The sequence below is a fragment of the Zerene cesonia genome, chromosome 15 (assembly GCF_012273895.1).
Source record: "Zerene cesonia ecotype Mississippi chromosome 15, Zerene_cesonia_1.1, whole genome shotgun sequence".
Taxonomy (NCBI): domain Eukaryota; kingdom Metazoa; phylum Arthropoda; class Insecta; order Lepidoptera; family Pieridae; genus Zerene; species Zerene cesonia.
In genome coordinates, this window is record NC_052116.1 from 8,217,908 (window position 1) to 8,232,198 (window position 14,291).

Genomic DNA, 14,291 nt, shown 5'->3' on the forward strand with positions numbered 1-14,291 from the left:
CATTTGGATAGTAGATTCTTTCACTCTCATAGTTATCACAAATCCCAGGACACCAAATCAGAGTTACATGGGAATTACTTAATTTACTGCGGAAAGGGTACCTGAGGAAACGGCCAACCTACACATTTACTGCCCGGAATTTTACTAGAAAAAATACCATCCGGTTTATGTAAGAAACATAAAATAGAAAAAATTTAATTTTTTTTTCCGTCACAGACGAGATTTGAACCTACGTCCACGGAGCCTGTCGTTGTACCTCAACTAAGACTGGCGCCTTAGCCCGCTCGGCTAACGAACGAACTAACAGTAACAGAATGTTATAACAGTCATAAGCTGTTAGCCCTTACGTAGAGGATACGTAAGGAAATTGTTAAATCCTGGCGCTCCTGATCAGGATAATGGGATAAACTTACTATATTACTCTATTGGCACCAGTTCTTAATAAGTGTACAAAGTTTGAATGAAATCGGTTCGCGGGAAGTGGGAGAAAAACGGGTGTGAGTTACATACATACATACAAATATACAAGTGAAGCTAATAAAAGCGTGTTAATAATTATCATTAGTGTTATTACGCGTTTGATTTCATTGCAATGTTTGACACAATATGTTATAGGGGTACATGATTATAATATACTAGCGGTCCGCCCCGGCTTCGCCCGTGGTACAAATATAACCTATAGCCTTCCTCAATAAATTGGTTATCTAACACTGAAAATTTTTTCAAATCGGACCGACTGAGATTAGTGCGTTCAAATAAACAAACTCTTCAGCCTTATGCTATAAGTTTATTTTATATATTTTAAGAATATGTTAAGTGCGAATCTCAGGAACAGTACTGGACCGCATATATATTTATCTTAATAGTATTCTATATTATTTATATTAAAGTTTTTAATTTCAGGTATCACAGTTGGTCTCACATCCATACCTCAGGGAATCGCATACGCCATGGTGGCTGGTTTACCACCGCAGGTGTGTATCGCGCCTCTATCATTTAAGGATTCTAGATACAATGCCTGGATTTACGACATATATTTAGATTTTATTCATGTCACAACGGGCAACTGAGCTGGGAACTGAGATGTTCGCCTGTTGGTAAGCGATCACCAGCGCCCATGAACATTCGTAGAGATAGTGCCTCTGCGACGGCGCTGCCCGCTTTATAGGAGTAAAGGATAAGGAAAGGATTGACGACCTGAATAAAGGAATGAACTGGGAAGGAGGAGGAAAAAAAATACCCCCCCCCGTCTCCCCCAGATAAATATTATGAATAGGCCATGGTATATGCTGTTGCTATCAAAGTTATTGGATTAAATAGTAGATATAAGAAGATGAAAGTTGTTTCCAGGTAGGCCTGTACTCCAGTATATTCCCCGGGCTAGTGTACGCTATATTTGGCAGTTGTAAGGATGTCACAGTGGGCCCCACAGCTATATTGGCTGCTTTGCTCGCTCGATACGTGGCCAAGTCTGAAGATTTCGCGTATTTAGCCAGTTTCCTGACGGGGTTGGTTATATTCTTGCTCGGTGTTTTGCAATTGGGTGAGTTATATCTGTTAAGTTTGAGTATAACAAAATCTATAAAATATATAGTAAAACTAGCTGCACGCCTGGGCAATTGAGATAATATAAACTGTCCTATCTTCTACGTTGGATTAAAATGCACATGGTGCAAATTTGATTAACATCGGTTGACTAGTTTAGGAGTCCATCGCAGACAAACAATGAGACACTTAATTTTTAGGTACACATTTTAATGCAGTTACCGAATTACTCTAATTGCATTGCTTATGATTTTCGTTTGTTGTATTTTTATTTAGGATTTCTGAATATCGTTTTCGCTTATTTCTTATACAGAATATGACTTTTATCATAATATAGATAAATAAAAAATACTTTAAACAATACAATTTTAATATATCCAACAGTTTTCTTCGGATTTTACGGATAGACGAATCCATACTATGTATGTGATATATAAAAATTATATATGTGCATATAGATAGTTATGTAGTACAGGAAGAATCATATCAAACTACAACAATGTAAGTAATTATAAATCCGACGTGAAAGACTACTTCGTTAATGCCTAGATAAGATACGCATTCCAAAATCCTAGCTTTAACTAATCTTTACAATTTGTTTGCAATCGGCCGCTCGGGTGCGGACTTGAAATAAACCTTAACGCTCTTTATGTAAACACGGTTTAACGATACGATATCGGTTTGCAGGTTTTCTACTAGATTTCATATCGAAACCGGTTATAAGCGGTTTCACTACGGCTGCGGCTCTACAGATATCAGCTGCACAGTTGAAATCTCTTTTCAGGGTCGCTGGTAAGTACTGTTTACCTTAGTGAGATGATGTGAGATTTAGTTCTTTCTACTCTACTGAATCTCACCATTTCTTATGTGAGAGATATGTGTTTTTTTTTGTGAATGACTTGGTTTGGTAGTTTCAATATATTTAAATGACAATAAACTAAAAAGTATTAGAAATTAAAGACTTTTAAGACCGGGAGACCCGTCTTAAAAGTCGGGTTAATAATATAATGAATAGATCGCGTTTAAAATCCGTTTAAAAGTCTTTAATTTCTAAATGTATAATAAAAAATCGCGTAAAATCAAACACAAGGAAATACTAAAAAGTATTATTTTGTGTGCGCCGAATAGATTTTTCTGATATCCCAGATAGATGAATGGTTTTGACACGACTTTATGGGGAATAGTAACAAATGTCAATAAAGATATATATCTCTAGCTGCACCCGGCAAACGCTGTTCTGCCTTACTCTTATCGTTTAGTGGTATGAAAAATAGATGTTAGCCGATTCTCAGACCTACCCAATATGCTTACCAAATTTCAGAGGAATCGGTCAAGCCGTTTCGGAGGAGTATAGAGACTAACATTGTGACACGAGAATTTTATATATAAGATAAAGAAATTAAACAAAACTTTCAATGATAATGACGATATTAAAAATATGTATGTAACATTCTGAAAATGCTCATTGTCCGAAAAAATAGCCAGCAACGCACTGTGATCACTTATCATACTCATACTAATATTATAAATGCGAAAGTTTGTAAGGATGTGTCTGTTTGTTGCTCTTTCACGCAAAAACTACTGAATTATAAATTTGATTGCAATGAAATTTGGTACGTAGACAGTTGGACAACTGGAATAACATATAGGCAACTTTTTATCCCGATATTTCTACGGGATACGGACTTACGCGGGTGAAACCGCGGGACGCAGCTAGTTAATTAAATATGTTATTCAGAAGGCGATTATTGCACACACGCGCAGTATTAAAGATTCAACGTAACATGCTTGATGTGACGTGTTCTAAGATAGTTTTTCAATCAATCAATTATTCCAGTCTTAGAGCGCAACGCATTTTATTACATATGTACTTAATGACTAAACAAAACAGTGTTCTGTGAGTATCTATTGTTAGGACAACGTGGAGAGGTGTTATTCTCAAATTAATAATATATGCATAATCTTGAAATGTTGGTAAATTTTCAGGATCGTCTGGCAACACCTTTATAAGCGCTATCATCAATTTCTTTAACAATATAAGTACAGTGCAGCTGTGGGACACCGTTCTGGGGGTCGCAACTATTTTGTCTCTATTTTTGATTAAGGTGAGTTATTAGTATTTATTGAAATTAATAGACTCTTTTCAATCTGTTTTTGAGCTAATTTCCTTAGAAATGTTAGACAAAGTTTTCAGTGTAACTGTCCTAGACATATATTTATATTTATTTATATTTTAAACTAACTTAGGCGTAAAAAACAATATTGAATTTTTACTTTTCTAAATAGGTTTAAAAGGTATTTCAATTTGATAAAAAACAATATTGAATTTTAACTTTTTTGTTATAATGACCGTATAAATTTAAGTTAAGTATATTTGAATGTTCTGAACGCCTACAATTAGTACATGTGCCAGGCCACTTGTTTTTGTATCTAGCAATGTTCTGTATATGAACTTTGTATCCCAATAAATTAAATAAAATAAACTCAAAATTTATGAACGTAAAGTTTCTTTTTGGAAATTAAAACACACACTTTATGGTTTAGACTGCCAGTGACCACGCTCGCTGTAAAGTGTTCGAAACTTCAAGTTAATAATATAATGCATAAATCGCGTTTAAAATCCGTTAAAAAGTCTTTAATTTCTAAATGTATGATACTATAATGTTTCTCATTTATTTATTGGGATTCCTAATCTCATCGATAGATTATCACGTGCCTCAGATTTCTTTAATGTTTAAGATTATGCGTCCTTTAGAGCAATGTAGAATTAAAAGTATTTTTTTGTAATTTATTTTAGCGTTCAACAATATCCGCTCCCGAGGGTTCATCGAAGTGTCGCAGTTTCACTTCCGGGGCGTGGTTGTACGTAGTGCGGGCGCGGAACGCTCTCGTTGTGTTCGTGGGTTCGATTCTCGCTTATGCACTGTACTTGTATGGCATCACACCGTTCAAATTGACGGGTTAGTGGTAGTATTATAGTTGGAAGTAGTATTTTATAGTTATACTAGCTGCACGCCCCGGCTCCGCCCGGGTAGTCATTTATCGTAATTGAAAAAATATAAACTATCCTTTCTCTCAAGTTGAATCGAACTGCACATGGTGTGCGAATTTTATTATAATCGGTTAAGTGGTTTAGGAGTCAATTAAGGAAAACATTGTGACACGAGATTTATAAATATTACGATTTATCAAAACAAACTGTTTATAAAAATCATTATGTGATGCAAATGCAACCTTACGGGGTTCGTAACAGCGTTGACAGTCGCATATACACAGTGTTATTCGCCAGTTGATTATACAAAGGAATTACAAATCGATTTTACTAAGAGAACAAATCAATTACGTTAAATTGTTTCCTTAGGGAATAAATCAATACAAGTCCCCTTGGTTTGAATGAAAAAAATAAATAAAAAATTACACCTTTATCCTATATTGGCTAATACTTTCCAGGTACAATCCACGGAGGTCTTCCGCGTTTCGGGCTCCCACCGTTCAGTACAACAGTGAACAACGTTACGTTAGGTTTTGATGGAATGCTTGCGGAGCTGGGGCCCGAGGGCCTCGCGATGCCCCTAGTTGCTATATTGGAGAGCATCGCCATTGCTAAGGCTTTCGGTTAGTGTTCAATTTATTTTCTACACCACAATATCATATACGCGACCCCGTGCTTTATCATTCCATTCTCGACTTTACACTCGACATTATAAAGCACAATATCGTCTTTAACCTAGCACCTGCGTCTGCACAACGCTCTGCCTGCGCCTGCACCTGCGCGCATTTACGACTTTACACCCCACGCTACAAACACAATATCATCTATACTCTAACACGACACAGCGCCTTTCCATTCGACTCTCGACTCTACAAAACACAATATTATCTGTACCCTAGACGCGATACAGCGCACTGCCATTCGATTCTCGACTTTACACCCTACGCAATAAAACCAAATATCGCGTACTCCCAGCCGGCAGCCGCGCGATATACGCGTCCCATCGCCCTGACATTCGACTCCCGACTTTATACCATAAGCTATAAAACAAAATATCATCTATACTCTAGCCGGGAATCCGACATTTCGACATTCGATTCTCGACCTTATGCACAAGACTATAAGGCTAAGCTCAGATGAACGCGCGGCACCGCGCGGAGAGACTCACCGCGCGGTACAAGATCCAAAAATATGAAAGTAAACAGCTAAGTATCATCTACATCACCGCGCGAAACCGCGCGCCTGTTCTTGTACCGCGAGTAACCGCACGGTACCGCGCGGTTCAACTTCTACAAACCTGTACCGACCTGTTCAATTGATCCGCGCGCGTTGAGACGGATAGACGCATAGATTCAGGAAAAAATGACCACCGATGCCAGACTGTCCCGCGTACAAATGCCGTCATGTGAATGCTACTACCGCGCGGAGACGCTTGGCGCCGCGCGTTCATCTGGCCTAAAACCCAATATCGCGTACCGGCAGCCGGCAGCCGCGCGGTGGACGCCACGCAGGAGATGGTGGCGCTGGGCGCGTGCAACGCGCTGGCGTCGCTCGCGCAGAGCATGCCCGCGACGGGCTCGTTCACGCGCACCGCGCTCAACCACGCCAGCGGGGTGATCACGCCCGCCGGCAGCTGCTTTAAGGGTGAGCGCTTTTTGTATCTTATCTGAAGACAAAATGTCAAGTCACTACATAGTTGAAACAAAGTCGCTTTGTCTGTCCGTCCCTATATATGCTTAAATCTTGAAAATTGCGAAACGGATTTTGATACGGTTTTTTTTTGATAGAGTGATTGAAGATGAAGGTTTATATGTATACGCCATCTATTAAAACAATCTTAATTTAACGCGTGCGAAGTTGCGGTCAAAAGCTAGTATATATATACTAGTAACTAGCTGTGCCCTCTGGTTTTATCTATTCTAATGGGCTATCTAACACTTAAATAATTTTTCAAATCGGACAGGTAGTTCCTTAGATTACCGCGTTCAACAAAACGAGTTACAGACTAACGAATTTAGTTAAATACTAGCCAGGACTTCGCCCTCTCTTAATTTTTGAGTTAAATCATAACAAACAAAGAAATGTATTTACTCTTTAAAATGTTTATAGTAGTAGAAATAATCTTATCTTCAAAAGAAAAATACACCACTTTTGAACAATTCTTCTTATTTTGTCCCAATGACTATAGTTTTAATTATCTTACTCTATCCCTCATCATCTTTGTATTTTAATACATGTATTGTTTCTTTCAGCGTGTTTAGTGTTGCTGTCGGTAACACTTTTGGCGGAGGCGTTTTATTTTATCCCGCGGGCAACACTGGCTGGTATCATCATGGTAGCCATGATCTCTATCATAGAACTGTCTATTGTTAAGCGCCTTTGGCAGAATAGCAGTGAGTGACTTTATTAGAATAAGGTGGTGGTTGAATAAGCTTTAGAGTTAAGACAATTTCTTTTAGATTTTTGATTTTTACAAATCCGTTGATATTGTATCGATGAACAAATAAACTGAGACTTAAACATTTATTTATTCAATTAGACTTCTTCTAGAAACAGTTTTGAATCGTCGTAACATAGTTTTAACATTTATCGCTAGTCTGGTAAGCAATCTACTCAGAAGAGCCGGCAAGATACTCTGTAATTGACTCTTTTAAAATCATCTAGACCTGGCACCAGGAGGAAAATTATACTAACTTAGTTATTTTGATCGCAGTATTTATTGGCTGTGACTAATAAAATCGCTCGTTTGTCCGTTCAGAAGCGGAGCTCTGCGTGTGGGTGCTAACTGTGGTGTTGGGTGCCTGTGTGGGGCTGGAGTACGGTATTGCGGGCGGCGTAGCAGCTGATGCAGTGCGGGCGCTGTTCAGCGCCGCGAGACCGCATCTTCAAACCGACCGTGTTAAGGTACCAGGCTCGCATATACTGTAGGAACTGATTATAGATCGTCCCAGACACGTACAAATTTTCACATATGCTGTAGGAGCTATGATTATTGTGGGTCCCAGCTACCGATAGCATTTTTTAGTTCCAAACTAATTAGAGCCCAAGGGAGGTTAAATAGTGGTAATAAAACGCGTCTTCGCACCGACCGTGTTAAGGTAGCAGGCTCGCATATTCTATAGGAGCTCTTTATGGTTGGTCCCAGACACCTACGATTATCTTTCTTTAGTTTCGAACTAAGAAGAGTCAGAGGGAAGTCTTAAATAGTGGTTAAAGGGGTCGCTTAAATTGGTGTCGTGGGGCTTAAACTACCAGTATTGCGGAAGGCGTGGCAGCAAGCATTTCGAGCGTTTTCCCAATGCCGCTTTATGCTTCGACCGTGTTATCTTAACACCAGGCTCACATATAATGTAGGAATAGATTATGGTTTTTAGTTCCAATCTAACAAATCATCTTTAATAGTGGGTATGAGAGATTTTTCTTATATTAGACACCTCGAGGACCGATAGACTGCACCTGAACACATGCTAAAGTACTAGGGTCGCATACAATGTTAGAGGTGTATGAAAATTTTGTAACCAACTTTCTAATCCTCAAGAAACTTAACCAAACTTGAATTTGTTCTATATTAGCGGTGCAGTCAGGTAGTATTACATTGGGCATATTTTTTATTATTTTTTACAGCTAGGTAACCAGGATTGCATAATCATAACACTGACGGGCACACTCTCGTACGCGTCAGCGGAGCACGTGGCGCACTCGGTGCGGTCGCTGGTTCAAATCCGGAGCTTGGTGTTTGTGTTCGATGGCAGACAACTGAGGTCCTGCGATTTTGGCGTTGCTGAGGTGAGAATAAATGTGTTCAATAATCAACCTTATTTGTTAATGTTAAGGTATATTATTGTATGTTATTGACTTTGTAAGTTTTTTTAAGGTACTTTTGTAACTAGTCAACTAGTCATTTTTCTCTTTTTAATTAGAAAAAAATTAACATTTTAATTAAAATAAGCAACTGTAGTTCTGGCAAACAAATCATTTGTAGTAGGTGTGTTTGTCTACATGTTTAAATTTGGAATGAATTCAATCAATCTTTTATTAATATGGTCAAATACCAACCTTATCAGTGGACAACAACTTAAACTATTACCTGCAAGTTATTTTTTAAACCTACATCCATACATTTTAAATCAATACAAATAAAGAACTGTCTTTTGAGTTGAAGCACTACCACTTTATATCCTAAACATAAACCTATTCAAAACTAAACCTTATTACGCCCCATCAAGTTCCACAATTCCATAACTCTAGTATTACTTTCACAGAACCTCACTACTGTGATATTAGATTTAGAGAAGAACAAGCACAGTGTGCTATTATGGAACTTCGACGTGAGCATCCGGAAACTGTTCGAAGATATATCTCAAGATATGTCTCGGAAGTTCGTAAGTGGTCCCAGTATAGAAGATATAGTATTAGGTAAGAAATGAGGAAATGCATTTTATATAATATTTCATCATCATCGTCATCATCGTCAAAATATTCACAATCAAATTACATCATAACACAAACAACACAAAACATTAAACAACATTTATAATAGCAATACAGCACACCATACTATAAATACAGATAACGAAAGAAACAATATAAAATCAAAAATAAAGAAAACAAAACTAAAACTGAAAAATTAAATATTGCATATTCGTTTACTTAGATAAAATCTATCCCTCTAACTATTTTTGTACCAAATTTCATCGAAATCGGTTCAGTGGTTTAGGCCCAAAGAATGGACAGACAAACAGAATTACTGTCACATTTATAATGTGATCAAGGATTAGATTTAAATGTTTAATACACAACTTGACTTATACAGATTCTACTAATATTATAATTCGAAAGTGAGGATGTGTATGTTTGTTACTCTTTGATGCAAAAACTGCTGAACCAATTGCAATGAAATTTGGTACGTAGATAGCTGGACAACTGGAATAACACATATGCAACTTTTTATTATATTCCTACGGGATACAGACTTACGCGGGTGAAACCGCGGGGCGCAGCTAGTTTTATATAACCAAGTAAAAATAATATACATAAGGATTTAATTTAAATAGTCACTTGGCCGTTCGATATATAATATAAAATTTTATTTATTTACAGGTTTACAGTCAGTAAGACCCGACAGTAGTATAAGTATACCAGCGTGATAGTGCATGTGGAAATAATTAAAAACGTGTTCAAACAGGGTCTAGTTGTTCCAAATAATGTAGATATATAATGTGATATTAATTATATGTATTCAATTATTTATTAACATAAATAATGTATATTGTAAAGAAAGTTTATTAATTTATTACGTGTTTTATTTAAAGAAATACAGTTGACAAAGGTTAAAAACACGCTGTAATGATATAATCAACTGTATTGTCTTAATTTATGCAGAGAATAAGGGTTTTTCTAATACTGGCGATCCTAATCTGGCTAAAAATTCTTACCTATTTTAGTATGGCTGGAATACACACTACAAATATTAAATAATTTTTACATAAAAATCATAGCTGCTTTCAAATTGCAAGAATCAAACCAAATGTCAAAATGTTTGTACATTCAAATAGGGAAAGAATCAAAAATCAGTTCACCAGTAGAAAGTGTCAAGGTCCTTTGTTCAATTCGGTTGATGAACAGACAATTATCAACTCAACTACTTTATGTATTATGTCATTGAAATATATGTGTTAAATTGAGATATTAAAAGGTAAGAATTACTTTTCTATCTCCCATATATGTTCCCGCAGTGGGACACAGGCCTCCTATGAGGGTTCAGGCCATAATCCACCACGCTGGCCAAGTGCGGGTTGGCAGATGTCACATGTAGTCGAACTCCAGGCACATACTTAGCTAATAATTGACTTAATGGTCATGGAACAATGCAACATGCATATAATCTTTCCATTAGTTACGTCGTCACGTTTGAAAATTTTCTATTAAATGAATCAAATAACAGAAAAATCTAGACATTCTACAAATTCCAACGCTTAGGTAATAGCTTCAATCCAAACACCAATAAACACGAATAGTCATCGTTCAATTTAATAAACAAAGCGCAAAGCGAATGAAGTTAAAGCAACTTCAGCCCTCATCACAAGCCGCTATTTCCCAACGGTGCAAGATTGAAAGAAATTTAAATTTAAATCACTGGTGTAACCAGGACTAACACGTTATTTGAATGCAACAATGATTGCCTCAACGCTTGTATGAGACAATCGTAACGTAATATCGAGGGGCTGGCCCACCCAGATGCAATTTGCATCACTTTACTACGGTTACGGATTCAATTCCGATCCTCGTAAAATGTTCCGCTCGGTTAAGGGGCGGTTGTTTTTCGATGAATAAACTTTCGGAGAACTATCTCGTGCTGTTTATTTTGGAAAACTTCGGATAGCGATTTATTAAATCAATACTAATATTATTAAGACGAAAAGTTTGTTTCAACGCACTAATAAACACTCAAGAACTACTGGTTCTATTTGAAAAATTCTTTCAGTGTTAGATAGCCCATTTATTGAGGAAGGCTATATATGTACCACGAGCGAAGCGGGGGCGGACCGCTAATAGCTTGAATAAGGTTTGTGTCGAGTTGCGCTAAATATATATTCGTAAGTATATTTTTATTTGGGGGAGTTATGACGTACTCAGTAGTAGTAGAGCAGTGGTGGCTCAGTGGTGAGAACCTCGGACTTCAAAATCGATAAGTCGGGGTTCGAGACCGGGCGAGCGTGCAGGAAATAAATTGATTTTTTTAATTTATCTGCACATGTGGATAACATCACCACTGCTTAAAACGGTGAAGGAAAACATCGTGAGGAAACCGGCATGTCCAAGAATCAAAAGTTCGACAACATGTGACATCTGCCAACCCGCACTTGGCCAGCGTGGTGGATTATGGCCTGAACCCTCATAGGAGGCCTGTGTCCCAGCAGTGGGAACATATATGGGCTGATGATGATGATGATGATGATGACGTACTCAGGATTTGTGAATTGAGGTTGATAAAATTTGAATGTGGGATGATAAAAAATTATTGGAGTGTAATGTGAGATTAGGGCTAAAGATAGCTTAAAGGCTTTTTTCCGGGACAAAAGAGTTGAAGGGACGCGAACGATTAATGAATTACATGAAAACTTCGTGGGTACCATTTTTATTAGAATGGATAATGGGATTGCTCGCTGATTTAAATCGAATTTATGAAAATTTGTTTGGGATTTTGCGCTGAATCACAGAGCAAATACTGTGTTGGAGTAAGCGGTTTAAATAACCGATTAATTCAATTTAGTTAAAAGGAATCGTTACATTTTGTTCTGAAAAAACTTTTTTATTATCATTGAAATTAAATTAATTATGTAAATGGTTATGAGATCTGTTGTAATTATGAAATACATAAATGTGTTTTTTATTTAAATATCTTAGTTATGTAATGAATCTCTTTTTCTATCATTTGCGCTCTCTTAAATTTCTACATTTACTGTGAGGAGACGGAAATAGAACAATAAATTAAACCGCGTACCTAAATATATAATGAAAATACGTTCTAAAAAAAATAAATTTACTCAATATTTTTACCAAAGAATATATTTTTGCTTACAAAACATCATGCAGATATTATTTAATGATGACTTTCATCATTTGCAAATGATTTTAAATAAATTTTTATAAACGGTGATATATTTTTAACATTTTTGCAATTTCTATGATTTTTCTTTTAATTTTCATCTACTCACTATAATCCTCGTATTGTTCAAATCAAATATAAGTCACACAACTTTCCAATATTGCAGAATCACTTCAGTTCAACACAAGATCTGGACCTTAAAAGATCGGGAAAGATTTAAGGTTTATTATAGAGTTAGGAGTGTCGGCACGTGCTGTGACACTTATAGACGTTTTATATTCAGCCCTCGTCCCTCTGCAATTATATAAAGTGCAATTACATGTAATCGAATGCAGTTCGTACACAGAATGCAATGTTTGTTAACTTTTGCCAGTTGCAGGAGCATGTGTACGTTCTAGAAACGGCTTATGGGTCTCTTTGGCTCGTTGGAGCGAGGTTAAGTTTTCTACAGTATTAGTCACAATCTAATTTAATGGACGACCAACTGTTTTGTATTATTACGATATTATAAGGGATGATATATAGCATTGAGTTAAGTATATTTTGACAGGGTTATAATAAAAGCTGCTAAAGTATTTTTGGTACTAAAATTATACTAATTTTCGTATTATTGACTATTGAGTTCATCGGTGTATTTGTTCTTACTATTTGTCTAGATTTTTTAGCTAATTTACGTACATTTATATGACCTGAGTAGGTGTTGTCCCTTTCTAGCAATACCTAATTAATGTTAAATCCATAATAAACACGATAAGCTAACCGTATCCATTGAAATAGAGTTAACTAATATGTTTTATCGTAATTGTTTATTACCATATAAATACAAATGAATAAGTACTCAAACGTAAATGTGTACATATCTCAACTCGCGCTTGGCTGTTTCGAGTAACGGAGCTGGCGTGAAACGGCGTGGTCTGAGCCGCAGCCAAGCCAGCCCTACATTTATTTTAAATCGCAAATACGCCTTTAGATATCGTCTTCTTGAAGCGTTTGAACCATCCAGTTACTATTCAGTTAAATAGCTGGAGATTAGGACTGGCTTAATTAATACCTCTTTTATTTTTACTTGTTTTTATCTGCGCAATATTATCCGCACCACCACTGCCTTATTATTTGCCTTTCGGTGTAACGTTCATTTCTATTATTTACTTCAACCTGCCAAGGTATGTCAAAGGTATTGTCGAGGGTTACTAAACATACGTCAATAGCCCATATAAGTTCCCACTGCTGGGACACAAGCCTATATCGCATATATATATAGATTGAAAGAAAGAAAGAAGAAAGAAAATACATTTATTTATATAAGGTAAAATAAAAAAATATAAAAAAAAATGATCTAATTCTGAGATTGGTATTCACAATATCGTTGAAATTGTTAGTACCAGACAAGCGCGTTTATTCACGATGTGTTTCTTCACCGGTTCGAGCAATGGTGATGTTATCCACATGCACAGATAAATTGAATAAACAATTTATTTCCTGCACGCTCGCCTGGTCTCGAACCACCGACACATCGATTTTAAGTCCGAGGTGCTCAACGCTGTGCCACCTCGCTTTTTTACAAACTAAATATACAAAACTAAGTCAACAAGACTATTTCTTATCTCCATTACTAAGCACAGATTAATAAATTAAATACGACAGTTCAAACCGGCTTGTGAACAGAGCACAAAACTAAATCCCAGTTAGAATTCAACGAGTTAAGCCAAGCTGAGTTATGGCGGACAAGCTCGAAGCGACGTCTATAATGTTTCGTAAATAAACCTAATAAATAATAGCAATTTGCGACATTACAAACGGATCGCTTAATCTCATTTATTAATTGGTATTTTAAACGGCGATCATCCTAATAAATAGGTATATAAAGCAAAAAGCATTTAACAAGCGATAAATTCGAAATAGAATGCATGATAATCTGCATTTTTGAGAGTCATCGTTTGATTTTGTTGGATAGTATTTATTTTGTTTATATCTACGTAAAATTGTAAAAACCATTAAACTATAATTTTACGAGATTGCAAACCGTCGAAATATTTGTAAACATTCACTTGCAATTTAACGCATTATCAAATGAGCCAACCGTATATTATATATTATTATTATAGAAGATGCGATATTTGGAATCAGTAATAATAAAAAGAACCA

At 36.4% G+C, this 14,291-nt stretch overlaps 1 protein-coding gene across 2 annotated transcripts in view; it reads left to right on the forward strand.

Moving 5' to 3' along the window:
- Nucleotides 1-9,806, forward strand: part of LOC119832609 (sodium-independent sulfate anion transporter-like) — an 18,309-nt gene extending 8,503 nt beyond the window's left edge. For both annotated transcript variants that reach the window (XM_038356290.1, XM_038356291.1), the window contains exons 3-14: nt 904-974; nt 1,351-1,543; nt 2,233-2,337; nt 3,532-3,650; nt 4,343-4,505; nt 4,996-5,160; nt 6,020-6,181; nt 6,790-6,930; nt 7,296-7,441; nt 8,162-8,323; nt 8,800-8,953; nt 9,638-9,806. In XM_038356290.1, coding sequence (XP_038212218.1) covers nt 904-974; nt 1,351-1,543; nt 2,233-2,337; nt 3,532-3,650; nt 4,343-4,505; nt 4,996-5,160; nt 6,020-6,181; nt 6,790-6,930; nt 7,296-7,441; nt 8,162-8,323; nt 8,800-8,953; nt 9,638-9,684 — 1,628 coding nt within the window. In that variant the 3' untranslated portion in view covers nt 9,685-9,806. The remainder of the gene's footprint in view (nt 1-903; nt 975-1,350; nt 1,544-2,232; nt 2,338-3,531; nt 3,651-4,342; nt 4,506-4,995; nt 5,161-6,019; nt 6,182-6,789; nt 6,931-7,295; nt 7,442-8,161; nt 8,324-8,799; nt 8,954-9,637) is intronic.
- The last annotated feature ends 4,485 nt before the right edge of the window (nt 9,807-14,291 follow it).